The sequence below is a fragment of the Oenanthe melanoleuca genome, chromosome 15 (assembly GCF_029582105.1).
Source record: "Oenanthe melanoleuca isolate GR-GAL-2019-014 chromosome 15, OMel1.0, whole genome shotgun sequence".
NCBI lineage: Eukaryota > Metazoa > Chordata > Aves > Passeriformes > Muscicapidae > Oenanthe > Oenanthe melanoleuca.
Genome location: NC_079349.1, coordinates 338621 through 366150, shown reverse-complemented (window position 1 = coordinate 366150; position 27530 = coordinate 338621). Strand labels below are relative to the sequence as shown.

Here is a 27530-nt window from a genome sequence, read left to right as displayed (position 1 = left end):
GGGCTGGGACGGAGCAGCAGCACAGGGTGACATCAGCACTCTGCAGCCCGCAGGGCCCGGGCTGGGGGAGCGGGCGGGACCCGGCGGCTCGGTTCGGCTCAACTAAACTCAGTTAATCCCGGTTAAACTCGGTTCAGCCCGGTTCAGCTCAGTTCAGCCCGGTTCAGATCAGTTCAGCCCGGTTCAGCTCAGTTAAACTCGGTTCAGCCCGGTTCAGCTCAGTTAAACTCGGTTCAGCCCGGTTCAGCTCAGTTAAACTCAGTTCAGCTCAGTTAAACTCGGTTCAGCCCGGTTCAGCTCGGTTTAGCCCGGTTCGGCTCAGTTAAACTCAGTTCAGCCCGGTTCAGCTCAGTTAAACTCAGTTAATCCCGGTTCAGCTCAGCTCAACCCGGTTCAGCTCAGTTAAACTCAGTTAATCCCGGTTCAGCCCATTTAATCCCGGTCCAGCTCCGCCAGCAGACACTTCCCAAGCTCCGCTCCGAGCGCAGCCCCCGCCCCTCGGAGCGCAGGGAAAGAACCGCGGCGGAAAGTTGGGAATTTGGGATCGGCTCTTTCTGCAGCAGGAGCTTTCAGCTCTCCCCGCGGAACAGCAAAACTCCCGGGAATTTTCCCCTGTCCTGGTCATTTATTCGGAGTTAAATGAAGATATCCAAGGGTGCAGCAGGAGAACACAGCTTGGAGGGTCTGGAAGGACGTTTTGCCATCCCTGGAGGAATGGACTTTCTGAACCTGCGTGGAAAATGCCCTTTTTAACACCCAGAGTTGCAAAGGAGAAGTTATGACTGAAATTTGATTTCAGCGGCACTTTTACCCTCGAACAGACCATGGAGAGAGTGTTATCTCTGCTCTGCTGCCACTGTTCTTTGCTGCTTTTGTTTCAGCAGAAATACCAGGTAATATTCTGACTCCAGTCAGTGCTGGGGTGTGCTCGGATTCCCTGAGCAGGTTTTCCTCCCCGTGTCTCATCTGTGCTGTTTTGTGTGCAGGTGTACGGAAACTACTCCCAGCTACCCAGACACCCAGGTAAGGAACGCTCTCCTTGCATTTTGTGCCAATGTACTTAAATATTTATTTGCTTTTTTTGCAGTTTATATTTTTTTAGTTCCCTAAGTAGCCCCAAGGAAGCTGAGTTTGAACGCATTATGAGCTCTGTATAAAGATGTAATAATCCAAATTATCAGTGTCCCACGCACTGTAAATTCAGTGCCCTGCACTGGGTGTTCTGATAGGAACACATCTGGAGGCAAATGAATTGTGTTTGGTGTTGGAAAAGTCCTACACTCACTTGTTTGTCACCGCTTTCCTTGAGTTTGGGTCCAATCTCTGCACGGACTCCTTTCTCTCCCCGCTGATGTTTGGCACTCTGAGTTCAGTGATTTGCAGCTGGCAGTGCCAGCCCGGGCACTCCGGCAGTCCTGCCCTCGCACCTGGGTTTCACTCAGGGCACATCAGGGATTTCTCATCCCAGCCTAAACCCCCCAGAGCCCACGAGGGTTTGTGTAAGTGCAGATTCTCCTGCTTGGATCAGTAGTTTAACCTCAGGGTGGTGTGCAAGGACAGTTTTACTGCTCTACCCCTCTGTGAAGTGCTTCGTGCTCCTCAGTTTTAGCCGCACGTAATTAGTTAGGTGTGGTTGTAATTACGTACAGGTGTGAAACAGAGACTGGGGAGAGGCCAGGGCTGTTCAAGGAGCAGCTTCAGCCCGATCGCTTTTGTTCACCTTTGCCTAGAACCAGGAAAGAGTTCTGTTTCCTAAAAATGAGAGTCTGTGGCTTCTGGTGATGGAACAGAAGGGGAACCCCTCCTGCCATGGAGGGGGAGCTCCCCAGGGCTGGGGCTGAGCTGCAGGGGGTGGGGATCCAGTCTGGGACTGGGGGGGATCCAGTCTGGGACGGGGGGGGATCCAGTCTGGGATTGGGGGGGGATCCAGTCTGGGACTGGGGGGATCCAGTCTGGGATTGGGGGGATCCAGTCTGGGATTGGGGGGATCCAGTCTGGGACTGGGGGGGATCCAGTCTGGGATTGGGGGGGATCCAGTCTGGGTTTGTGGGGGGGATCCAGTCTGGGATTGGGGGGGATCCAGTCTGGGATTGGGGGGGATCCAGTCTGGGTTTGTGGGGGGGATCCAGTCTGGGTTTGTGGGGGGATCCAGTCTGGGATTGGGGGGATCCAGTCTGGGACTGGGGGGGATCCAGTCTGGGATTGGGGGGGATCCAGTCTGGGTTTGTGGGGGGGATCCAGTCTGGGACTGGGGGGATCCAGTCTGGGTTTGTGGGGGGATCCAGTCTGGGTTTGTGGGGGATCCAGTCTGGGACTGGGGGGATCCAGTCTGGGATTGGGGGGGATCCAGTCTGGGACTGGGGGGGATCCAGTCTGGGATTGGGGGAATCCAGTCTGGGACTGGGGGGGATCCAGTCTGGGACTGGGGGGATCCCTGTTTGGGTTTGTGGGGTTCCCTGTCTGGGTTTGTGGGGATCCCTGTCTGGGTTTGGGGGGATCCCTGTCTGGGTTTTTGGGGGGATCCCTGTCTGGGTTTTTGGGGGGATCCCTGTCTGGGTGTGAGGGGATCCCTGTCTGGGTTTGTGGGGATCCCTGTCTGGGTTTTTGGGGGGATCCCTGTCTGGGTTTGTGGGGATCCCTGGCTGGGTGTGAGGGGATCCCTGTCTGGGTTTTTGGGGATCCCTGTCTGGGTTTTTGGGGATCCCTGGCTGGGTTTTTGGGGGGATCCCTGTCTGGGTTTGTGGGGATCCCTGGCTGGGTTTGAGCTGCAGGGTGTGCAGGGATCCCTGTCACTGTCAGGGGCTCTGCTCTGAGCAGGGTCCTTGCCTGGGGAGAGGATTTTGCCTTCAGGACAAGAGGCAGTTGGTCCCAGGGGTCTGAGTTGGGGTTGGGGTGTCTGGAATCTCCAGATGTTTTGTGTGTGCAGGTTTTGTTCACTCCCCTCTGTGCCCCAGGCACTCAGAGGGGATGGGGACACAGCCCCATTTCCACCCATCCCCATTTCCATGAGGCAGCCCCATTTATCTGTTCGTGCTCTGCTCCCTCCTTGAGGGAAAACCTCTATGACAACGGCAAACATTTAGTTAGGTGGGCTAAGAATAGATCCTGAATTAATGAATTCAATTATGAATCATTTGTTAGATATCTCTGGTGTAGTTGACTTTGGAAGCAAGTCTGAGCAGTTCTTGTATCCTCCCAAGGCACAGGACTTGGAGTTCTGTTTCCTCAGACCTGCAATTGCTTGTTGTGAAGTTTAGCAATTTTACCAACTTTGCAAAGTTTTCAAAATAAAAATAAAGAAATCCTAATATCTCATCTATGTCACACTCAGAAACTGTACCAAGGGATGGAGGCATCAAAGTGCTCTGCAGGGTGGGCATTAGGTTAATAAATTAATAAAGGTTTTGCACCTCCACATCCACCATACAAGTGTGTATGTGAAAAGGAAAAGGGCCCAAACAGCCTGAAAATCACACACAAACAATGGCCCAAAAACTCCTGAAATCCATACTAAAACACCTAAAGTCTGCCAAAATTCCAAGGACTGCTGGGAAAAGCATCAGGAAAAATCCAGGAAAAATTGAGCCAAACAAACCAGAAAAGTCCCTGAAAATTCGCACTAAGGAATGAAAAATCCCCTAAATCCCTGAAAATGACCCAAAAATTCCCAAAAGTTGAATTGGATCACCCCAAAGCTGCCAAAATTCCAGGTGTTATTGGGAAAAACATTTGGAAAAACGCAGGAAAAACTCTGCCTTAAAAACAGGAAAAATCCTTTAAAATTCACACTGAGAAAGACAAAAATCCACAAGAAATTGCACCAAAAATGGTCAGAAAAACTCCTAATATCTGCCCCAAAACCCAGTGAGTGTCCAGGGATTTCCAAGGAAAAAACTGGAAAAACGAGCTGGAAAGCTCTGAAACATCTGGAAATTGCTGGAAATCTCAGAAACATCTGGAAATTACTCTTGAAATCTCAGAAACATCTGGAAATTACTCTTGAAAAATCTGGAAATTGCTGTGGGATGACTCCTCAGCTGTTCCTGCAGTGAATGCTGCAGATACTCCAGCAGAGGTTTAGTCAGAGATTGTTACACATGTTAAGTGCAATTAAAATGAAAATCAGTTGGGGTTTAGGAGCAGCTCTCCTGCAGTGGTTAATCAGTGGCACGGCTTTAATCTCCTCTGCTGCTCTGATTGATGATCTGGCTTGTGTGCCACACTTGATTTACATAAAATATTTCTGTTTATTTAACCTTTTCACCTCCTTAATGGCTATTTTCTGTGGAGGCTTGTTACATACCTTGTTGTCCTTTTATTTAATGATCTTTCCACCTGTGTTTCTTGGAAGGGTTCAAAGTCCTGGCATCAGCTTCCCATTACTGGCCCCTGGCAGACGTGGATGGGATTCACGAGTTCCGGGACACGGACGGAGGTAGACACAGCTCTGCAGGAAAGGGTTAAACTCCGTGGCTCAGGGCTGAGGTTCTCCCCAGTTAATGTGTGTGCACTGGCACCCAAGTGGTGCTGTGTTTGTGGTTTTTATGGGCTGTCTGTGCATGGCTGGGGAAAAGGGAGAAGGTTTCTGGCCCAAGGGGTGACTCAGTGCCTTTGTCGTGGTGTTTTGGGGCACGCTCAGCCCCAGGGGCCGAGAGCTCTGCTGCCTGTCCCATCCTGCTGCTCTGGAGGGACAGCAGTGTCCAGGCTCCTCCTGCACTTTGGACATGGCATGTGGTGGCTGCAGGAGGAGTGAGAGCTCCCACCTCGTTTGGATCTGGTTTGGGGATTTCCTGAAGAGCAGGGCTGCAGCAGGAGCCAAATTCATCCAGCTCTTTCTCCAGCTGGGCAGAATCAGGAGGGGATGACAATGCCAGTGAGATCCCAGGGCAATGACAATCCCAGTGGGATCAAGAGCAATGACAATCCCAGTGGGATCCCATCCCAGAGCAATGACAATCCCAGTGGGATCCCAGGGCAATGACAATCCCAGTGGGATCCCAGGGCAATGACAATCCCAGTGGGATCCCAGGGCAATGACAATCCCAGTGAGATCCCAGGGCAATGACAATCTCAGTGGGATCCCATCCCAGGGCAATGACAATCCCAGTGGGATCCCAGGGCAGTGACAATCCCAGTGGGATCCCAGAGCAATGACAATCCCAGTGGGATCCCAGGGCAGTGACAATCCCAGTGGGATCCCAGAGCAATGACAATCCCAGTGAGATCCCAGGGCAGTGACAATCCCAGTGGGATCTCAGGGCAGTGACAATCCCAGTGGGATCCCATCCCAGAGCAATGACAATCCCAGTGGGATCCCATCCCAGGGCAGTGACAATCCCAGTGGGATCCCATCCCAGGGCAGTGACAATCCCAGTGGGATCTCAGGGCAGTGACAATCCCAGTGGGATCCCATCCCAGAGCAATGACAATCCCAGTGGGATCCCAGGGCAGTGACAATCCCAGTGGGATCCCATCCCAGAGCAATGACAATCCCAGTGGGATCCCATCCCAGGGCAGTGACAATCCCAGTGGGATCCCAGAGCAATGACAATCCCACTGGGATCCCAGGGCAGTGACAATCCCAGTGGGATCCCATCCCAGAGCAATGACAATCCCAGTGGGATCCCAGGGCAGTGACAATCCCAGTGGGATCCCAGAGCAATGTCCATTCCCCAACCTGGGTACCAAAAATGGCAATATCCATCTCTGCTCCTGAATGGGGAACAAGATCTATAAATACTGAAATCCTTTATTAGAGGGTAGAGGTGTTCAAGTATTTTAAGCCTGAACTTTGACCTCTCTTCCCACAAAATTTCTGACAGGAATGAAATTGCCTGAGCAGAAATACATCTGGGCAATATTCTGCTTCCATTAGGAGCTGGTGGCAGCATTCCTACTGGCTTCAGTAGAATAATAATTTGGCTTACAAAAGTTGCCACATAAGTTCTCTCAAAGTGTGTTAAAGCAATTTTCTGACCCTGGACTTCACATGGTTTCAAAAGGAGAGGAGTTCCCTGTATCCAGCACAGTTCTGGCAGTCACATCACAGCAAAGCTGTTCTGAAAGTGCTTGAAAATGATATATATAAAATATAGCTCTTGGAAAAGGGCAGCTGATGTCAGGTTGTTTTTCAAATATTGTTTAATTTTATTTCAAAATTCAGAAATATTTTTAGTGCCTTGGAAGAGAGAAAGCAGAGCAGATGAAGTTCTGACCCTGCAAACCTTCCCTTCCAGGAAAGGGTCTGGCTCACAGGAACAATCCCTTCTGACTCCTGCTGTGGCCTGGTGCTAAAGACATTTCTGAATGAGCCACCTGCAGGGCTTTGCTGAGAAAATTGGGTGGATTTTGTCTCACAACAACTGCAGGGTGATCAGTAGCCAGAGGGGTTTGTCTGTGCAGTGCAGCTCCAACAATGCAGAATTCTCTCTTCAGGCTGCACTGATGGCTCAGATTCCTCTCAGTCCTTTAATTTGTGATTTATCAGACACAGATTTTATTTCAGCTGCCTCCAGCAGTATCTGATACTTCACTTTGACATACAAGAAAAGTGTTCTTTATTGTTGTGATCCACTCCAGGTGGTTCCATTCTGATTGCACAACTCTTCTGTTTATTGCAGAATCTTTCTTGTTTTCCCACTCATCGCATCATGCAATTATTGTCATTCCATGTTTCTCCTCTTAAACCCTTGAAGCACCATAATCTGTCCATCACATGAATCCATTTTATTTGTTGAAGTCATTGTGTGTGAGGCCAGATTTATATCTCTCAAAGCATTTGTGTGGGGAGAGCAAATTCCTGATTTGGAAATCTCAGCACTAGAGGCAATTGAAGGGAAACAATCACTTCAAAATACAGCAGATAAAAAGAGAGTGGCCATGCTCAGGTCCTTCATCTGACCCCTTGTTTTCCATTCATTTTTAGCTGGAGGTTTTTGTGGGTTTTTATTTTCCTAAGAGCATTTGTCTTTTTGTTCTGTGAGCTCACTTGGTCTAAACCCCAAATCAATGTCTCTCCAGCTGCTTTCATGGGCTTTTCATCAGGCTTTATTTGCCTGCCCAGGATAAACAATTACAGTGTGCAAGATACTGCTAAATTTTCAAAATCAGAAAAAAAAAAAAAATAGAGAATAAAACTTTATTATCAAGCATAAAAAAGTTGGAGTTTTCTTCTATTTGGATGGAGTCTCTTGTGTTTGATTTGTGCCCATTGCTCTGGTTGTTTGTTGGTACAAACCAGGAGAGCCTGGCACATCCTTCCACCTGCAGCTGAGTTTCTGCACTTTGATAAAGCCCTGAGCCCTCCAGGCTGAGCAGCCCCAGCTCCCTCAGCCCCTCCAGGCTCCAGAGCTGGGCCTGGGGCTCCATCTGCAGCTGGGGCTGACAGATTCTCCTCTCAGGAGCTGTGAATGAAACGTTCTTTAGTGCCACTGCACTTCCCTGAGCAGGTGAACCCAGGGGCGAATTCAGCATCACCAACCCTGGTTTGTGCTGTGCTGAGAGATATGAACTGGCCAGTTCATTGCTGATCGTGCTCATTCATTGGTTTGTTTATTTGCTTGTTTTCTTTTGTTGTTCCACCCAGCTCTAAGAATCCACAACTTCACTGTGCTCCCTTCCCATAACTCTACCTTTGTAAATACCAATGACTCTGCCTACTCTAACTTCTCTGCAACTGTAGGTGAGATTTGCTCGTTTTTTTTTTGTTCTGCATTTCTCAGGCGTGGATGGTTCTTGTGTTCAGAGTAAACTCTGAGTTTTGGGTCAAGAGCTCGTGTGGTAAAAGTGTTTATTACTATTACTATTACTATTACTATTACTATTACTATTACTATTACTATTACTGGTTATTACTATTACTATTAAGATTTATATTAATATTAATATTAATAATATTTTTGTTAATAATAATGATGATAATGATAATAATGATAATGATAGTGATAATAATAATAATGTTATTACATGGTCACACATGATTGGGAAAGTCCCCCTGCTGGAATTTTGGGAGAGGCACCTCCATGGGAGGATGGGCCCCAGGGATCATCCAAAACTTAAAAAATTTCTATTATTCTTAAAAGAAACAGAGATGGCATTTCAGAGGAACATATGAGAATAAACTGGTTAATTTTTTTCTTGTGTTTCAAGGCTAAAATGGAGAAGAAGCCCTCTATTTTTCACTGGTTTATAAGTTTTTAGAGGACATGTTAAGAAAGGCAAATGGAAACAGATTTGCAGAGCCTGGAAGTGAGATGTTGTCAGTCATGCCAGCTTTGGTCAACATGATGGTTTTTTTTTTGTTTGTTTTTTGTTTTTTTTTTAATGAGAAGCAAATCTTTCTATATCTGAACTTTTATTGATTTTTTTACCATCCACACAGTAGGAGGTCAGAGGAAAATCAGAAAATGAAACTCACAGGCAGAAGCCTGGCAGAACCAGTCTCCTGATTTCAGTGATTGCATTTGTGCTCTGTGGGTGCAGTTCAGACAGAACCTCGTGCCCACTTCACCTCAGGTTTGAACTCACATCAAACTCTCCCAAAACCTGACCTGAGAGGGATGGAAATGCTAAAACTGTCACTTGGGCTGCCCAGAGAGTAAGAATTTAATGCTGGAATACTAAACCCACTATTTTTTTACTCTCTAACAGTAAAAGTATGCTGGCAAATGGGAACTCTATTAATGATGAACTTCACATGACCCTAATTCCTTTCAGTCCTCTCTTATCTGCTTTATAGCCCATCTGCAGAGTTCTCACATAATAAAATATATTCAATATGAGCCTTAGAGAGGGTGACACCAATGGCAGAGGAAGTGCTGTGGGAACAGAAATGTGTTACCTCATGGCAACTTTCCTGGAGAGATGAATTTATAATCCAAGAACTCAGAAACTTGATTTACTCCCTAGTGCACACTCACACTCTTAAAAGAAACTAAAGTTGTCTGTCAGTTAGAGGCAGGACTTGATGGTTTGAGAGGAAGATACCTGAGAACTGACATTTAAATAAGGATTTGGGATGGGCTGAGAGAACATTGGGACTTGCATTCACTGCCTTCATGCAGGAAAGGAAAAACTCTTCTCACTGCTGGAGCTCCCCAGAGCAGCTCCTCTCAACACTGCAAGAAATTACAAAGAAGGGCTCTAAAGCCAAGTCCTGAATTTTAACTCTTTAAAGGATTTCTTTACTAGTTCAGCCCAACAGGAAGACGCCTCTGGGAAGTGTCTGCAATTCAACACTCTGGAAAAGTTTACTCAGATTACTTTAAAATGATCATTACTGGGTGTATGGGTTCTGTCAATCAGTCTTAATTAACCACAGAGCTGAGTGGGTGTGAGTGTAATATTTACAAACTTGAAAGGAAAAAGGTGTCCCTGTGGTCTCCAAAATTACAGCAAACCACAGAGAAACAGAAACAAAGAAACTGAACAAACAAAAACTTAAACGAAAGGAAAAACAAACACTAAAAGTACCAAAAGCATTCATCTGGAACAACAAACATCTGAGCTGCAGCAGTCTGTTAAAATCTCATTTCCAGGAGGTTTTCCTTTCTGAGAGTGTTCAACTGGGTTTTGCCTTTGCTTTAGATATTGTGGAAGGGATGTTTAAAATCTTGTTTCCAAGAGGTTTTCCTTTCTGAGAGTGTTAAACTGGGTTTTCCTTTGCTTTAGATATTGTGGAAGGGATGGTGAACAGAGGAATTTACGTCACTGAGAAGAAAGGAGTCACCTTTCTCTTCTTTGGGAGCTATGGAAATTCCTGCATCAGCAACCCAGAGGCTTGTGGGCCTGAAGGTGAGACATTCACTAATTAATTCAGATTATGTTGTTCACTGGCCATTGTTTCTTTCCTCCTTGGGGTGAAATGGAACCCATTTCACAGGAGAACAGTGACATTTTCTGCCAGCAGGATTATTTGTGCACAAAGTCAATCACAATGTGCACTGGCAGGATTGTGTTGAATTTCTGGGACAGTTCTTTTATTTCTGTGCAGGAGGGGCCCTCAGGATGGTGTGTGACTTGTGTACAGCCATGCCTTGGTTTTACCCTTCGCCCTCAGGACCTGCTGGTGACAGCACACCTAAACCACTCAGGAACCCCAGTGTGAGCAGGGTGTGTGCCAGGCAGGGCTGCAGCAGTGATCACAGTCAGATCTGGCTGTGCTGGGGCCTGGGAGCACAAACACAGTGCAGGATCTCTGGAGATGAAGGAATTTTGGTTTTCCCTGCGAGGAGCTGCTGAGGCACAGCAGTGCTGCTCCTGGCTGTGCTCAGGGGTGCAGCTCAGGGCTGTCCATGGGCTGTGAGTGCTGCAGCTGTGCTGGTTTTAGAAATCTGTCCTGCTTTGTGCCAGAGAAATCCTTTAAAGAGTTAAAATTCAGGACTTGGCTTTAGAGCCCTTCTTTGTAATTTCTTGCAGTGTTGAGAGGAGCTGCTCTGGGGAGCTCCAGCAGTGAGAAGAGTTTTTCCTTTCCTGCATGAATGCAGTGAATGCAAGTCCCAATGTTCTCTCAGCCCATCCCAAATCCTTATTTAAATGTCAGTTCTCAGGTATCTTCCCCTCCCTCTGAGGAAGAACCATCAAGTCCTGCCTCTAACTGACAGACAAATTTAGTTTCTTTTAAGAGTGTGAGTGTGCACTAGGGAGTAAATCAAGTTTCTGAGTTCTTGAATTACAAATTCATCTCTCCAGGAAAGTTGCCATGAGGTAACACATTTCTGTTCCCACAGCACTTCCTCTGCCATTGGTGTCACCCTCTCTATGGAATATATTTTATTATGTGAGATCTGTCCTCAAAAGCATTCCCCCAGTCTGTATTCTACACACTGGAAATTTTTAATTGCACTCTTTTGTTTTCATTGAGTCTCCTCTCCCTTGCTCTCCCCAGGAGTAACATTTTCCTTTTTCTGGAAGACCCAAGACCAGCAGGCCAAGCTCCTCCCTGCTTCTGGTGGCCGAGTCATTTCCAGTGGTTTCAAAATCTGCTCAAACGAAGCTGAAGGCTCTGTGGAATTTTTCACCCGTGGGAATGCAATGATGAAGTGGAAAGCAAGCTTCAGTCCACCAGGTGAAGTTTATATATATTTAAAAAAACGATTTCTTTGTTACTTTTGGCTTTATTCTTGCAGACAGAGTTAGTGAGAAGAGCACAGCTTCAGGAAAGAGAAGTGGGTTTATAAAAACAGCTGCAGACCTCTGTGCTTGGGAATTCTCTTGGTGTGGGAGGGAGAGAGAACATGCAAACTGCAGAGCAGTGATGGATTGTGCAGCATTTGCCACTCACAGCAGCTCCAGCTGTGCCTGCAGTGGGTCCTGCAGTGGTTCCTGCAGCTTTGGGTGGAATCAGCTGAATCCCTGCCATCCCAGGATCTCTGCTCTCTGCTGAGCTGAGCCTTTATTTGGTCCCTCTCCAGCTGCTGCTTTTCATTATTCTGTTTTCTGCTGGTGCCAGGTTTTCTGTGCCCAGCCACAGCACTAACAAACATTTTGCTATATCACATATCTCACTGCTTCTGTCTAAACTGTGTGTTGCTGGGGAGCACTAGTATCTACTGACTGCAACAAATTCTGGTCTTCTACTAATGCTAATGGCATTCAATAAATATTTTCTTGGCCTCATTTCACTACCTATATGTTGTTAAAATCGGACTCCTGGTAGCAGTTCATAAACTTTAATGAATCAGTTTAGAAATCTTATTTTAAGAGAAAAGCTGCAAATGGCAGGAATAATTCACCCATCTGTGGATTATCCAGTCCAAGTGAAAATGAGTATTGTGTTTTCTGCCACTCAAGCATCTCATGGAATCTGTGAGAACTGTTGAGTGGTTTATTTGCTTGTTCTCCAGTGTCTGTGGAGGTCACGGGCTGTGCCTGGATGTCATGGACTGTGTCCTCATGTCATGGGCTGTGTCCCCATGTCACGGCTTGTGTCCCCATGTCATGGGCTGTGCCCCAATGTCACAGGCTGTGCCTGGATGTCACGGGCTGTGTCCCCATGTCACAGGCTGTGCCCCAATGTCACAGGCTGTGTCCCCATGTCACAGGCTGTGTCCCCATGTCATGGGCTGTGTCCCCATGTCACGGGCTGTGCCCCCATGTCACGGGCTGTGCCTGGATGTCACGGGCTGTGCCCCCATGTCATGGGCTGTGTCCCCATGTCATGGGCTGTGTCCCCATGTCACGGGCTGTGTCCCCATGTCACGGGCTGTGCCTGGATGTCATGGGCTGTGTCCCCATGTCACGGGCTGTGTCTGGGTGTCACGGCCTGTGCCTGGATGTCACAGGCTGTGCCTGGATGTCACGGGCTGTGTCCCCATGTCACGGGCTGTGCTGTGCTCTGCCCCCAGGCCCCTACTGGACCCACGTCCTGTTCACCTGGCAGCCCCGGGAGGGGCTCAAGGTCTATGTCAACGGCAGCCTGAGCACCACGGACCCGGCGGGGAAGGTGTTCTACGACTACGGCGACAGCGACAGCGACAGCGGCAGCGCCACCCTGCTGGCGGGCGGGGCGGGAGCGCGCGGCGTGAACGGCGCCTTCGACGAGTTCATCATCTGGGAGAGAGCGCTGAGCGCCCGCGAGGTGCGGCTGTACTTCACTGCAGCCGTGGGTGAGTGTCACTGTCACTGTCACTGTCACTGTCACTGTCATTGACACAGCCAGGGACACAGCGCTGAGTGCCCGCGAGGTGCGGCTGTACTTCACTGCTGCCATCGGTGAGTGTCACTGTCACTGTCACTGTCACTGTCACTGTCACTGTCAAAGTCACTGTCACTGTCACTGACACAGCGCTGAGCGCCCGCGAGGTGCGGCTGTACTTCACTGCTGCTGTGGGTGAGTGTCACTGTCACTGTCACTGTCACTGTCACTGACACAGCCAGGGACACAGCCCTGAGCGCCCGCGAGGTGCGGCTGTACTTCACTGCTGCCATCGGTGAGTGTCACTGTCACTGTCACTGTCACTGTCACTGACACAGCGCTGAGCGCCCGCGAGGTGCGGCTGTACTTCACTGCTGCTGTGGGTGAGTGTCACTGTCACTGTCACTGTCACTGACACAGCGCTGAGCGCCCGCGAGGTGCGGCTGTACTTCACTGCTGCCGTGGGTGAGTGTCACTGTCACTGTCATTGTCACTGTCACTGTCACTGTCACTGACACAGCCCTGAGTGCCTCCGAGGTGCGGCTGTACTTCACTGCTGCTGTGGGTGAGTGTCACTGTCACTGTCACTGTCACTGTCACTGTCACTGACACAGCGCTGAGCGCCCGCGAGGTGCGGCTGTACTTCACTGCTGCTGTGGGTGAGTGTCACTGTCACTGTCACTGTCACTGTCACTGTCACTGACACAGCCAGGGACACAGCGCTGAGCGCCCGCGAGGTGCGGCTGTACTTCACTGCTGCTGTGGGTGAGTGTCACTGTCACTGTCACTGTCGTTGTCACTGTCACTGTCATTGTCACTGTCACTGACACTGACACAGCCCTGAGCGCCCCCGAGGTGCGGTTGTACGTCACTGCTTCTGGTGCTGCCTGGAAATGAGAATGTCTGTTTGTATTTCCAGGTTTGATTATACCAATTCAATAAGTATTTTTAATAAAAAAGTAAAGTATAAGCTAGTTTATGTAGAATTCAAGTCACTGAAAAAGAAACCCCTCCACACATAATGAAGTTATCTGTTTCATTTGCCATAAAATAATTGTAGGAATTTTGTTTAAGTTTTTTTTTTAATTTAAAAAAAAATTCCTTATGAAAGTTGTCAAAACTTCTGATTGGGAGGGTACTCATTTAAAATCTTTAAAAGGTTTATAATGCTCTGGTCATGGTGGAAAAAATGCTTTTGTATTTGGCTGCTGTATCTTGGACAACAGTGGAGGGTTACTATAACCCTGCCCAGCCCAGGGCTGCCATTAATCACACTCTGATTAATGCAGCTCCACAAGAATGTTCTGCTGCTAAACCCGGGAGCAGCAGATTCCCAAACTGCCCCAGCCCATCAGTGTGTGTGCCCTGCTCCCTGCCAGGGGAGGATAAATGCAGGGAGAGCTCTTTCCAACCCCTGCATCCTCAGAATTTTGTCTGCACCCCACCTTTGATATCAGAAATATCAGAATGCCGTGAAAAAAATATCAGAAATATCAGAATGCTGTGAAAAAAATATCAGAAATATCAGAATGCTGTGAAAAATATCAGAATGCTGTGAAAAACAAATGTATAGCCTCTGAATGGAAAGTGAAGCTGGATTTTTCCAGGGGCTTAGGAATTCAAATGTAAAGGGATGCCAGGTAAATATATTTTTAATTAGTCAGAGGAATTCCAAGCCAACGTTGTTTTAGTGTGATCAGGTGTTTTGGAGCACTCGAGAAATGTGGCAATTTAATTTTTGGCTCTTCTCATCAAAATAATAGACTAATCAGATTTTGTAAAATTTCCCAGTTAATGTATGAAATTAGAATATTCTCAGAGGAAGTGATGAGTATTGCAATAGCAATCAACAGAGTAAAGGAAGGTTGTTGTATCCATTTATTGATTTTGGAGGATTTCTAGCAGGGTTGGAGCAGGGTAATGTGCTTTGGCATGAGAGAATAGGACACCTTGGTTTTTAATTGAATGGATGTTCGTGTTCCTTTGGGGTCTGTGAGAGAAATGGCTCCTGTCCATGCAGCCAGCGTTGGGTTGCACTCAAATTCCATGCTGCTGGCAAATAATAACTCTTGGTGAGATGTAGATTAGAAGAAAAATTTATTTCTCTATCACAAATGACTAATAAATTGCTTTGCACAGAAAGGAATCAATATTTTTAAAATGGAGCAGCTGGAAGGCGTCCAGGATGAAGTTTGTTCTTGGTCTAGCCAAAGCATTTCTGCAGGGCCCAGGTCCACCCTCCCTTGACTGGAGGCTGCTCAGTCCTGCTGCAAGCAGTGGGAGTGTTTCCCCTGCCTCTGAATGGCTTCAGATATTTAAATAGTGCAGATTTTCTGATGTGGGTGTGGTTTTATTTGGCACTTGGACAGTTCAGACCCAAGATTTGAGTCAGCCTCAGCCTCTGGAGATGGGAGCTGAGACTGGAACTCATTTCTGCAGTGCCCCAATTCCAGTCCCAGTTTGTCTCACACACAGAAATAAAACAAGATCTTCCATGAAATTGTCAGGTCTGCCCATTGATCATTATTTATTTCTGATTAAAAAAACCTAAAGAATTTCTGTAAATTCTGTAAATTCTTGTTGAGGAAAAGCTGGAGGAGAAAGATGGATGTCAGTTTTGTAACTGTACATTGACCCTTTTTATTGAGATCTGGCACTTGCAATTTGCTCTTTGCAAACAAAAATTTAATGTGTAAGGCTTCAACTACTGCAGTGCCCATCTGTAATAAGATGATGGAGTAAAACTGATGAGAGAATCAGAAAATTATTTTTTTTTAAACAAGGCTGTGTGGCTACAGCACTGCAAATGAATAAAATCCACAGCACAGCAAGTCTGATGCTTTCAGTTAGAGCTGATTCAGCCTGAGGAGGGAATGTGTATGTATAGAATTATGTATCTGATATAAAACATTCAGATTTGTTAACACTCTCACTGGTGTTTGTGTTTCCCAGGTGTGCAAGTGCTGCTCTCCTCAACACTTCCCTGGTCCCTGGTGACAACCACTGCAAACCCTGTGGTAGGACGTGCTCAGAACTGTCCCACAATGGCAGAACCTGCTGAAACCACAGCTACAGATTCTCCTCCCTGCTTCATTCCCTTAGTGGCACTGGTTTCCATAGCTCAGTTAGAAATGATTTGGATGTGCACAGGCAGAAGTTCCAGCTGCTGTGGGAAGATGGGAACACAAAGAAATTCATTGTTTAAAAAAATATTTCCTTTATTTAAAAGGGAAAAAGAAGTCGTGACTTCTGAAATATTACTATGAACTTTGAAAATATAGAAGTCTAAAAACCATTTTGATAGCTTTTCCTTTTTCCTTTTCCTTTTCCTTTTCCTTTTCCTTTTCCTTTTCCTTTTCCTTTTCCTTTTCCTTTTCCTTTTCCTTTTCCTTTTCCTTTTCCTTTTCCTTTTCCTTTTCCTTTTCCTTTTCCTTTTCCTTTTCCTTTTCCTTTTCCTTTTCTCCTCTTGGGTTCCCAAGTACTGGTGGCCATGGGGATAATTTGGGGTGTTTTGTGCTGGGTCCTGTCTCTCCTGGTGGCCATGGGGATAATTTGGGATATTTTGTGCTGGGTTGTCTCTCCTGGTGGCCATGGGGATAATTTGGGATATTTTGTGCTGGGTCCTGTCTCTGCTGGTGGCCATGGGATAATTTGGCATATTTTGTGCTGGGTCCTGTTTTTTCTGGTGGCCATGGGATAATTTGGGGTGTTTTGTCCTGTCTCTCCTGGTGGCCATGGGGATAATTTGGGATATTTTGTGCTGGGTCCTGTCTCTGCTGGTGGCCATGGGGATAATTTGGGGTTTTTGTCTCTGCTGCAGCTCCCCACCAACGCCTACCAGCCCATCATCAGCACCCTGAGCCAGGACTGGAGGAGTTCCCAGGCCCCCAGTTCCCTGCTGGGGCAGCTGCAGAACGTGTCCCTGAGCCTGCCCCACAAATCCCTGTCCGAGCACACTGCCCAGAGCCTGGCCCAGGTGAGTGCACATGGAAAATGCAGGGGCTGCTTTGGGGGGCAGCAGCCAGAGAAAAGAGCTGAAATGTCCCCAGTCCTTAAAAATATCACTTTGTGCCTTTGGAGCCATTTTCCAAGGGGGACACTGAGGGGCTGGGTCTCCTCTCCCAAATAACAAGGACAAATGAAACAGCCTCAAGTGGAGATTTAGGCTGGGTCTTGGAAAAACTCTTCCTGAAAGGGCTGAGAACAGAACAGGGGCTGTGGGATGGGATGGGATGGGATGGGATGGGATGGGATGGGATGGGATGGGATGGGATGGGATGGGAAAATGGGATGGGATGGGATGGGATGGGATGGGATGGGATGGGATGGGATATGGGATGGGAATGTGGGATTTGGGATGGGAAATTTGGGATGGGATGGGATGGGATGGGATGGGATGGTGGGATGGGATGGGATGGGATAATGGGGGGATGGGATGGGATGGGATTTGGGATGGGATGGGTTGGGATGGGATGGGATGGGATGGGATGGGATGGGATGGGATGGGATGTGGGATGGGATGGGATGGGATAATGGGATGGGATGGGATGGGATGGGATGGGATGGGATGGGATAATGGGATGGGATGGGATAATGGGATGGGATAATGGGATGGGATGGGATGGGATGGGATGGGATGGGATGGGATGGGATGGGATGGGATGGGATGAGAACAGAACAGGGGCTGTGGGGTGGGATGGGGATGGGAACAGAACAGGGGCTGTGGGGTGGGATGGGATGAGAACAGAACAGAACAGGGGCTGTGGGGTGGGATGGGCACCAATTCCCCGATTCCAGCCAAGCCATCGCTGCTCTCATCAGCTCTGATTGTTCCCCTGAGCCCCAGGGCAATTCCAGAGCGACAAGGGCGCACTGCTCTCACAAAAATAGAAATAAACCTTCTGCCAATGGCAGGGAGGGCAGTTGAGAGGCTGCGCTGGGAGCTGGGTGTCTGCAAACCCAGAGCCGGTCCCAGGATCAGTTTAATGCAGCACAGCCCCGTGCAAAGCTCCGGCAGCTGTTTGCTTTGTTCCTGGGAGCCCGGCACTGCCGGGAGCCCATCCCTGCTGCTCCCACATCACCCCTGCTCTGCCAGGGCTGCCCCTGCTGCTTTCGGTGCCTGCGGAGATTTGCAGACAAATGCGGGATGTGGTTATTTCCAGCAGAGCTATTTTGGGATGTAAATACCAAATCTCATCCACCCGCTGCCTCTGCTGGGGCTGGGTGGGCTCTGCTTGCTCTGCAGCTGATTCTGGGCAGGAATTCCACGGATTTTCTCGGCACTTATCTCTGCCCGACTGTACAGCGCAGGGAAATTTGATTTGAGTGATGTGCAATAAACTTCCTGATTACTGACACACGTTTTTAATGAATCCCTTCTGACAAATCCGACTTGGGTTGTGTTCTGTGTTGTCTTTCACTTCTCACAGTGGAACTTCACTATTCATTCCCTGAAGGCTTTTTAATAGATAAGTTTAAGCTGGAAACGTGTTTTTTTTGTTGTTTTTTTTTTTTTTTTTTTTTTGTTTTGTTTTGTTTTGTTTTGTTTTTGTTTTTGTTTTTTGTTTTTTTTTGTTGTTTTTTTTTTTTCCTTTTCAGTGCGGTTTTCTGTGCTGTTTTCCCCTCTGTGTGTGCAGCCAGCATCTCCCCTGGGTGGGTTTCTGCAGTCCCAGCCAGGCTGAGCAGGGACAGAGCAGCTGGACACTGCAGTGCCCTGCCCTCTGCACAGATGATTTTAGATCCCTTCCAACCCTCTGTGTGGTTCTACAGAGGTCAGAAGGGTTCAGATAAAGCAGGAGAGTGAGTTCAGGGTCAGTGCCAGGGTTAGCTGCACCTTGGGGGTTACACAGGGCTGGGATTTTCAATAAAATAGTTGTTACTTGGAGGTGGTGAGGGTCGAAGTGGGTCTGTGGCTGCCGTGGCAGTGAGCTTGTCCTGACACAAACCTGGGGAAAATCCCAGCAGGGATCTGCCCTGGATCCTGGCCAGGAGATGAACCTGGTTATTAAAATAAATAATTGAGTTTTATTTGTGTTTCAGGCATTTTTAAAAGCTGTTGAAGACTTTATGCTGCTGTCTGACTGGATTGAGGGACCAGAGGTAAGACAAGAGGCCTTAGATGGGGGATTTCCTTCAGAAATTCACAGGGATGGGAGCAGAACTGGTTGCCACTGTTACTTTGCTTGCTGGGACTTTTTGGCACTATGATTTATTTTGTCATCTGCCACTGAGGAAATACCTGCAGGGTGAATCCAGAAATTTCCTGAGTTTTTTTTCTTGAATCTTTGGAAAGCCCAGATTTCAGAGGAGAGTGCTTTAAACTGAGAGCAGGAGAAGCTGAAGCACAGGGAGGTCTCATTGCAGCCTAAAATGCTTTTAAGACAGAAGGATGTCTAATTGATTTAAGTTCTTAGCACCAAATCCTTGATCATCTCTGGTGTAAATGGATTTCAGATAAAATAGATTTCCTTTTTACTGAGACATGCATTAACTCAGATTTTATGAATCCAGTTTCAACCTGGAGGGTTTAAGAAGCTTTTACACCGAGGAGCATTTGAATAAAGATGAAAGGAAGGTCAGACTGTAATGTCTCAGCTCGTGTTCCAGGAAAGATCTGCTACCAGTCTTTATATATTGTCAGAAAGTCCTGCTCAGTTCTTGGCCTCGTTCTGTGGATCCTGAGCACAGCTGGCTGGCAGAGGCTGGGGAGCAGCAGCCCTGTGGAGCTGCTTTTTGGGAATGTGCCCAGTCTGTGAGACACCCCGTGCCTGGGGTGGGCAGGGGCTCCAGCTGTGCCCAGCTGTGGCACTCACAGCCCGTGTCCTCCCCAGAGCCCCGAGGTGTTCAGCAGCCTGATCCACACCATCGACACCGTGATGGCTCACCTGTCCCTCAACCTGCAGGGGAGCTCCCTGAGCCTCGAGGGCTCCTCCTCCGTGGCAGGTGGGGCTGGGCAGAGCTGCAGCTCTGCTCCCCGGGTCCCAAATCCTCCTGTGTTTGTCCCATCCCCTCCCTGTGTCCCAAATCCTCCTGGGAGTTCTGCTCCTTGTGTCCCAAATCCTCCTGGGGGCTCTGCTCCCTGGGTCCCAAACCCTCCCGTGTTTGTCCCATCCCCTCCCTGTGTCCCAAATTCTCCTGGGAGCTCTGCTCCCCGGGTCCCAAACCCTTCTGTGTCCCATCCCCTGCTCTCTGTGTCCCAAACCCTCCTGTGTCAAATCCCCTGCTCCCTGTGTCCCAAATCCTCCTGTTTGTCCCATCCCCTCCCCGTGTCCCAAATCCTCCTGGGAGTTCTGCTCCCCGTGTCCCAAACCCTCCTGTGTCCCATCCCCTCCTTGGGTCCCAAATCATCCTGGGAGCTCTGCTCCCGGTGTTCCAAATCCTCCTGTGTCCCATCCCCTCCCTGGGTCCCAAACCCTCCTGAGTTTGTCCCATCCTCTGCTCTCAGTGTCCCAAACTCCCCTGCTCTGTGTCCCATCCCCTCTCTCTGTCCCTTCCCCTGCTCTGTGTCCCATCCCCTGCTCTCAATGTCCCAAACTCCCCTGTGTTTGTCCCATCCCCTGCTCTGTGTCCCTGTGTTTGTCCCATCCCTCTCTCTGTGTCCCATCCCTCTCTCTGTGTCCCATCCCTCTCTCTGTGTCCCATCCCCTGCTCTGTGTCCCATCCCCTCTCTCTGTGTCCCATCCCCTCTCTCTGTGTCCCATCCCCTGCTCTGTGTCCCATCCCTCTCTCTTTGTCCCATCCCTCTCTCTGTGTCCCATCCCCTGCTCTCAATGTCCCAAACTCCCCTGTGTTTGTCCCATCCCCTGCTCTGTGTCCCTGTGTTTGTCCCATCCCTCTCTCTGTGTCCCATCCCTCTCTCTGTGTCCCATCCCCTCTCTCTGTGTCCCATCCCTCTCTCTGTGTCCCATCCCTCTCTCTGTGTCCCATCCCTCTCTCTGTGTCCCATCCCCTCTCCCGGTGCCCGGGTCGGGTTGAGCCCCCAGGGAGCTGCAGGGCCATTGATGTGCTGATGTGTTTTTGGCTCTCACACAGATTACACTGTGGTCAGAATGCATCCCCAGACCCTGAACGTGTCCCACTATCGATTCCCATCCCGAGGGCACAGCTACATCTCCATCCCCAGAGAAGCTTTCCATGGAAAAGGTAAGGAGGAGGTCAAAGGGACAAGAGTGCACAGGGCACCTGGAAATGATTTTGCTTTAGAATTGGGTTCACTTCATTTTTCCAAGTGATTGGTTTGATCCCAGCAGTGGTCCTGTCATGCTAATGAGCAATTAATGTGGTGGAGTTTCCATATCAGTTGAATTAATATTGAATAATAGAGCTGAGCAACAGAGACTAATTTAATTCTGACACGTTTTTACATCAAAGGAGCCATAATTCCATAATTATTTTCTTTAATTGTCTGAACTGACCATTTTTAAGGAATTCCAGGATGTCAGATCAGTTATTAACTATCCCTTCATGCAAAATTGGTCTTTTGTATAAAATGAAACTATAAAGTGACAGGTTTAGGCAATAGCAGCTACAGGAACAGAGTGAAGATAAAAACTACACTCAGAACTCAGAAATCCATACCTATGCCAAAATTTTAGAAATCTAAGAGAGAAGCATGGCTAAAATCTGCACCTTTCATCAAGACTCTAAAATAACAAAGTTTGAAGTTAATTATCGGTGCTTTACTCAGAGGTTGAAGGAGCCCATTTACAAAAACATCTACTTTCACCCCCAAACCTTTGAAAATCTGCCTTGTGTGCCCTGAGCCCCAACCCAGGATTTCCTCCCCCAGCCCCTCCTGCAGGCAGCTCTGGTTCCCAAAGTGCAGGGTGAGCTGGAAGCGCTCTGCAGTGAGAAATTCTGATAATTCCCGACCTGCCTGCCTGATTGCTGCTGACAGCTTTGTCTCTGTGCACTGGCAGGGTCTGGCTGGAGACTGCAAATCCTGCTTAGAATAACTGGAATTGCAAACCCACTGCTAGTGCCAGGAATAGCAGGAGAGGAGTTTTGTTCCTTTCCCACTTACTCAGCTCCTCACCACGCAGATTTTCTTTGATTTTTCACAACACTGTCATGCTTTGCATCCTGAAATGGTCCAGGGCATTCAGTGTTTTACTCTTTCCCAGCTACAGCTCACTTCTGAGCAATTTCAGCCTCCAGGCCACACTTCTGCACTGTCCAGATGAGCTAACCTAAAAAATCTGTTATTTCACCTGGAGCAGCTGACACTATAAATACTGGGAAGCAACAAAAGGGGTAGTAAAAGACTCTGAGAAAACACTCACCTGTCTCCCCACTCAGATGCTGGAGAGCCCAGAATTCCCTGGAATGGGCAGCAGGCAGAGTTTGGGGCTGGGCTGCAGTTTGTCAGGGCAGGGCTGGGGACCCTGGTGGCTCAGGGGGCTCTGCTGTGTCCTGCCCCCCTTTTTGGGTTTGTGTGGCTGCACAGCTGCTCCTGGGGTGCAGAGCCCTGGTTTCATTCTGGGTCTGTGCTGTTGTTTCTGGGGTGCAGAGCCCTGGTTTCCCTTGGGTCTGTGCTGTTGGTTCTGGTTTCCCTTTGGGGTCTGTGCTGTTGGTTCTGGTTTCCTTTGGGTCTGTGCTGTTGGTTCTGGTTTCCCTCGGGGTCTGTGCTGTTGGTTCTGGTTTCCCTCGGGGTCTGTGCTGTTGGTTCTGGTTTCCTTTGGGTCTGTGCTGTTGGTTCTGGTTTCCCTTGGGGTCTGTGCTGTTGGTTCCTTTGGGTCTGTGCTGTTGGTTCTGGTTTCCCTTTGGGGTCTGTGCTGTTGGTTCTGGTTTCCCTTGGGGTCTGTGCTGTTGGTTCTGGTTTCCCTTGGGTCTGTGCTGCTGTTTCTGGGGTGTTGTTGGTTCTGGTTTCCTTTGGGTCTGTGCTGTTGGTTCTGGTTTCCTTTGGGGTCTGTGCTGTTGGTTCTGGTTTCCCTTTGGAGTCTGTGCTGTTGGTTCTGGTTTCCTTTGGGTCTGTGCTGCTGTTTCTGGGGTGCAGAGCCCTGGTTTCCCTCGGGGTCTGTGCTGTGTGCTCACACATTTTCACTCTCCAGCACAGTCAGAGCTCTGCTGGGCAGAGGTGTGAAGGTCTGTGAGTCAGGGCTGGTGATGGGCTCAGTTCCAGCCCCAGGGCAGGATTCTCCCACTTGGGCTGCCCAGAGGATTAACCCTGTTCCCTCTCCCCAGCCTGGATCACCATCGTGGGGCTGCTCTACCACAACATGCATTATTTCTTCCACAACATCAACCCTGTGGACACCAGGTGAGTCTCCCCTCCCCCAGCAGTGATTAGCCTGTGATTAGCAGTCATGTCTTTATCAGCTCAAACAAACGACAGGCCATAACCCGGCCCTGCAGTGCAGTCATTAGCCAGACACAGATTGAAGTTTACATTGTGTTTTATTTTAGGTGGCAATAAAATAGATTCCCATAGCGACATGTTTGTCTTTCTTTGTCTTCTCCCTCCATTCATCAGATCTACTGCTAGAATTTCATAATTTATTCTGTCTCATAAAAGGAAATTGTATTTTTTTCTCCTGGCAGATATGAAGATAAAGCTTGCACTTAGATGAAGAAGTAAGAAAACATAACATCCCTCTTTAGACAAAATCTGAATCCTACCCTGGAAGCCCATAAGGCACTTTTATAACAGGAGACCTGGCAATTTTTAAAGACCTTTAGCTTGATGTACCACATCAGTGAAATCATTAGCAGATAAGATAAGGTGGATGAGAGCAGTATAACCCTCAGCACAGTTCCCAGGGATTTCTCATGCAAACCATCACACAGCCCCTGTAGGCAAACGTTGGGCTCTGCTGGTCTGCTCTGGGGTGTGTGCATCAGTGTGTGCATCAGTGTCACTGTCAGTCCTTCCAGAGTGCTGCTGGGCTCTTCTGCAGCAGCAGAGGAGCAGCACCCAGCTCCTGTGGGAGCCAGGGATTGTCCCATCCCTGCACAGGGATATTCCCCTTTCCCTTCCCCAGGGATTGTCCCTTCTTCCCCTTCCCAGGGATTGTCCCTTCTCTTCCCAGGGATTGTCCTTTCCCCAGGGATTGTCCCATCCCTTCCCAGGGATATTCCCCTTTCCCTTCCCAGGGATTGTCCCTGCACAGGGATTATCCCTTCCCTTCCCGGAGATTTTCTCCTTTCCCTTCCCAGGGATTTTCCCCCTTCCCTGCCCAGGGATTTCCTTCTTTCCTTACCCAAGGATTTCTCCCATCCTTCCCTTCCCAAGGATTTTCCCCCATCCCTGCCCAAGGATTCCCCCCATCCCTGCCCAGGGATTGTCCTTTCCCTTCCCTGCCCAGGGATTTTCCCCCATCCCTTCCCAGGGATTTTCTCCTTTCCCTTCCCAGGGATTTTCCCCCATCCCTTCCCAGGGATTCCCCCCATCCCTTCCCAGGGATTTTCCCCCATCCCTTCCCAGGGATTTTCTCCTTTCCCTTCCCAGGGATTCCCCCCATCCCTTTCCAGGGATTCCCCCCATCCCTTTCCAGGGATTTCCCCCATCCCTTCCCAGGGATTTTCCCCCATCCCTTCCCAGGGATTTTCTCCTTTCCCTTCCCAGGGATTCCCCCCATCCCTTCCTAGGGATTTTCTCCTTTCCCTTCCCAGGGATTGCCCCCATCCCTTCCCAGGGATTTTCCCCCATTCCTGCCCCACTTCCTGGGCTCTCCTCTGTACCCTGGGGGTGAGGAACCCCCCACCCTGCTTGTCTGACCCAGGCTGGATCTCAGTCCAGACTGATCACTCTGGGATCATCCCACAGTGATTCCTAAATGGCATTTCCAAACCAGAAGCAAGCTGTGCTGCTGTCTGCCCTGCTCTCTCAGGAAAAGGGCACAGCAGGGGCTGTAATATTGCAATGTTTTGTGCTCACATGAAGGAATTGAGGCAATAACCTGTGGGAGCCCATGTTTTCCAAAGAGGAGGATCAATGCAATTTATTAAGGTAATAGGATGCAATCTCAATTTTTCAAAGGGAGAAAGAGAATGAAAATCATCCTGTGTCAGTCCAAGTTTAGCAAACAGCAGCAGATTAAAGCTGCTGCATGTCAGAGCTCTGTCCCAATGCTCTGGGACAGCAGATGGACAGAAATGGAGCCTGGAGTGCATTCCCTGGCTCTGGGGCAGGACAGCCTGCAGACCCAGCCCTGCCCTGAGGGTTCCCAGCTCCCGTTTTGAGGATGGGTCTGCCCTGCCCCGGTGTCAGACACAGAAGGAATGTTTCCTGGATTTCTAGGATGAATTCAAACTGCTGGGATGTTTGGGTGTCAGTGCCCTGCCAGGTGATGTCTGTAGAAGTGTGGATGCAGCTCTGCCCAGCACCCAAACAGGGAACAATCCAGGGAATGCTGCCTCAGCACTTCTCCTCTCTGGAGCCAAACCCCAGCTACTCAAAGAAGCTTTAAAAATAACTGTGCACTTCTCCTCTGCTTGCTTTTCTGTTTTGTGCCCTACTATTAGAACTTTTTTGCTTACTTTTCAGTAGAATCATTTTTTTCTCAGAGTGGTTTGTTTTAAAGGATTTCTTTTGTGCTCCTTCTGCCACTGGGCTATTTAAGCACCTGTAATTTGAAACCTGACCTTTTTCTTTTTTTTTTGTGGTGGAAAACCAAAACCAAAACTCTTGGAGCTTTTGTGCTGCACAGACAGATGACTTCTATTTTCAGACTACATAAATACCAGTTTCTGAGGGGAGCAGCTTTTGATCCTTTACCCAAAGAAAATGAATCACAGCAATGTTCTGAGCCCACTCTGCTGCTGCTCCCTGGAGATGGGACCTGACTCCCAGGGCCAGGGTGAAGAGAGCCTTGTGCAGGCACAGAAACCCCATTCCCTGCTTTGGTGGGGACCTGTCACACTTCAAAATCCACCAAATTGAATTTAAATTTAAACCAAGCTGATAAAGGGTGTGGGAAAAGTGTCCAGGCTCTTAATCTGTGTGGGAGAAACCTCAAACTGAGGATAATGAGTTTTATCCAAACTTAAATTTGTCATATCAGAGTATGTATTATTATATATATCTATTATATATATCTATATATCTATTATTGTCAGAGTGTAATTCTGCCTGCATATGAACAAGCTCCTTTCATGTGCTGGTTACTGGGAGCAGAAGTAATCTGTGATTCTGATGGGTTTTTCCAGGTCAGAACTCAGGGGCTGTGGTAAATGAGTTCTGTTCTGTGACCCTGCCAGGGAGCTGAGTGAAGTTATTTGAAAGTCTGACAGGAGGTTTTTGGGGATTTTTTTTTGTTTTGTTTTTTTGGTTTTTTTTGTGTTTTTGTTGTTGTTGTTTTGTTGTTTTGTTTTGTTTTTTTTTTTTTCTGAAATAAAAGTAAGGAACCACTGCAGACAGGTGCTGGGTACAAACAAGGTTTGTGGTTTTTAATTTGCTTTCAGACTGGCCCTTTCCAGTGCTGGGCTATGTTTAGAATCCCAGGCTGGTGGTGAATTCACCAGGGCTCAGATTTCTCCTGGTAAAACCCATCCATCCACCTGCTGCAGGGCCAGATGACAGCCCTCATTTAATCCAGTTTCTTCCTGGGAGTGCAGAAAATCCCACCCTGGAACCAAAAGCATCTCAGCTAGTGAGTGTGTGGAAATGCCAAACTCCTAAGTTCTGCTTTAAAATAAAAGTAGTTGTGTGTGAAATCATTCCCACTGGAGCTGCTGCATTTCCAGGGCTGTCAGCTGTTAGTCAGGCCCAGCTCTTTGCACTGTGACCTGTCCTCCCCTCTAACACATCCAGCTGCAGCTGAGCTGTGAATCCCCCCCAGACCCACTGCTGTTCATCTGCATGTCTGTGTCTCACTCTGATCTTTCTGCTTGGTCAGCCTGAAACCCCCTGCAAGTCTCCCCCTCTCTCAGGGTGTTGTTTGGGTCCCTTCACAGGATTCTCTCTAATCCCAAACACTTCCATGTGTGCAAACCTCTGCAGAGAGGAGCAGAGGGAAGGAGAACCTTTGATTTCATCTCCAGAGCTGCTCCCTCATTTTCAGTTCTGGGTTCTAGTCCAGGGGCCAGGAGATGTTCTGTTCCTTTGCTCTTATTGTGGAACTGAAAAAACAGTTTTGTTGTTCTTCCTTAATGTATTTACTTCTTTCCAAGGATTGCTGAAGCTGCTGCCTACAAGGATTTCATGATCTCAGCCAGCAGTTACCTCATCTCCATCAAAGTGGAGCCTCTGCCCCAGCTGTCCCCCAACCTGTCAGGGTCTCCTCTGCTCAGCATCCAGCTCAGCCACAGGCTGGTGAGTGAGGTGGGAACTCTGCCCTGGGCTGGGCAGCACCTCGGGGTTTATTTCATTTATTTGTGTTTCTCTCAGGATTTTTGTGGGTGTTTTTTGCAGCAGTTCTGCTCTGGGCTGGGCTGCACCTCGGGGGGTTTGTTTCATTTATTTATGTTTCTCTCAGGATTTTTGTGGGTGTTTTTTGCAGCAATTCTGCTCTGGGCTGGGCTGCACCTCGGCGGGTTTGTTTCATTTATTTGTGTTTCTCTCAGGATTTTTGTGGGTAATTTTTGCAGCAGTTCTGCTCTGGGCTGGGCTGCACCTCGGCAGGTTTGTTTCATTTATTTGTGTTTCTCTCAGGATTTTTGTGGGTGTTTTTTGCAGCAGTTCTGCTGCCCTTGTGGCCATAGCACGATGTTTCCCCAGCACTGTGTCTCTGCAGGGCTCTGTGGAGCTGGAGGTGCAGGGCTGCAGCCCGAGCTCTGTGCTGTGCTCTGGCTGCTGGTGCAGCTGCAGCAGGCTGGGAGGGATTGCTGCCTCCCCTCTGCAGCAGCAGAAATCCTCTGTGGGTTCTGCCTGTTGATCTCAGTCCCCACTGGGATAACTGAGGGGTTTTGGTGGTTTGATGTGGGTGGAAGGGAGTGCAGAGTGAGGGTCTGAGGGGAG

General features: G+C 48.6%; 1 protein-coding gene across 4 annotated transcripts in view; it reads left to right on the top strand.

Moving 5' to 3' along the window:
• Nucleotides 1-487: 487 nt before the first annotated feature.
• ADGRD1 (adhesion G protein-coupled receptor D1) overlaps nucleotides 488-27530 on the top strand; it is an 87354-nt gene continuing 60311 nt past the window's right edge. The window contains exons 1-14 of one of the 4 annotated variants that reach the window (XM_056504524.1): nucleotides 488-893; nucleotides 987-1023; nucleotides 4352-4435; nucleotides 7586-7681; nucleotides 9670-9792; nucleotides 10886-11065; nucleotides 12345-12605; nucleotides 15587-15651; nucleotides 16455-16610; nucleotides 18674-18733; nucleotides 19465-19576; nucleotides 20666-20776; nucleotides 22817-22892; nucleotides 26744-26885. In XM_056504524.1, coding sequence (XP_056360499.1) covers nucleotides 825-893; nucleotides 987-1023; nucleotides 4352-4435; nucleotides 7586-7681; nucleotides 9670-9792; nucleotides 10886-11065; nucleotides 12345-12605; nucleotides 15587-15651; nucleotides 16455-16610; nucleotides 18674-18733; nucleotides 19465-19576; nucleotides 20666-20776; nucleotides 22817-22892; nucleotides 26744-26885 — 1572 coding nt within the window. In that variant the 5' untranslated portion in view covers nucleotides 488-824. The remainder of the gene's footprint in view (nucleotides 894-986; nucleotides 1024-4351; nucleotides 4436-7585; nucleotides 7682-9669; nucleotides 9793-10885; nucleotides 11066-12344; nucleotides 12606-15586; nucleotides 15652-16454; nucleotides 16611-18673; nucleotides 18734-19464; nucleotides 19577-20665; nucleotides 20777-22816; nucleotides 22893-26743; nucleotides 26886-27530) is intronic. The other 3 variants (XM_056504525.1, XM_056504526.1, XM_056504527.1) reach the window with 3 other exon arrangements.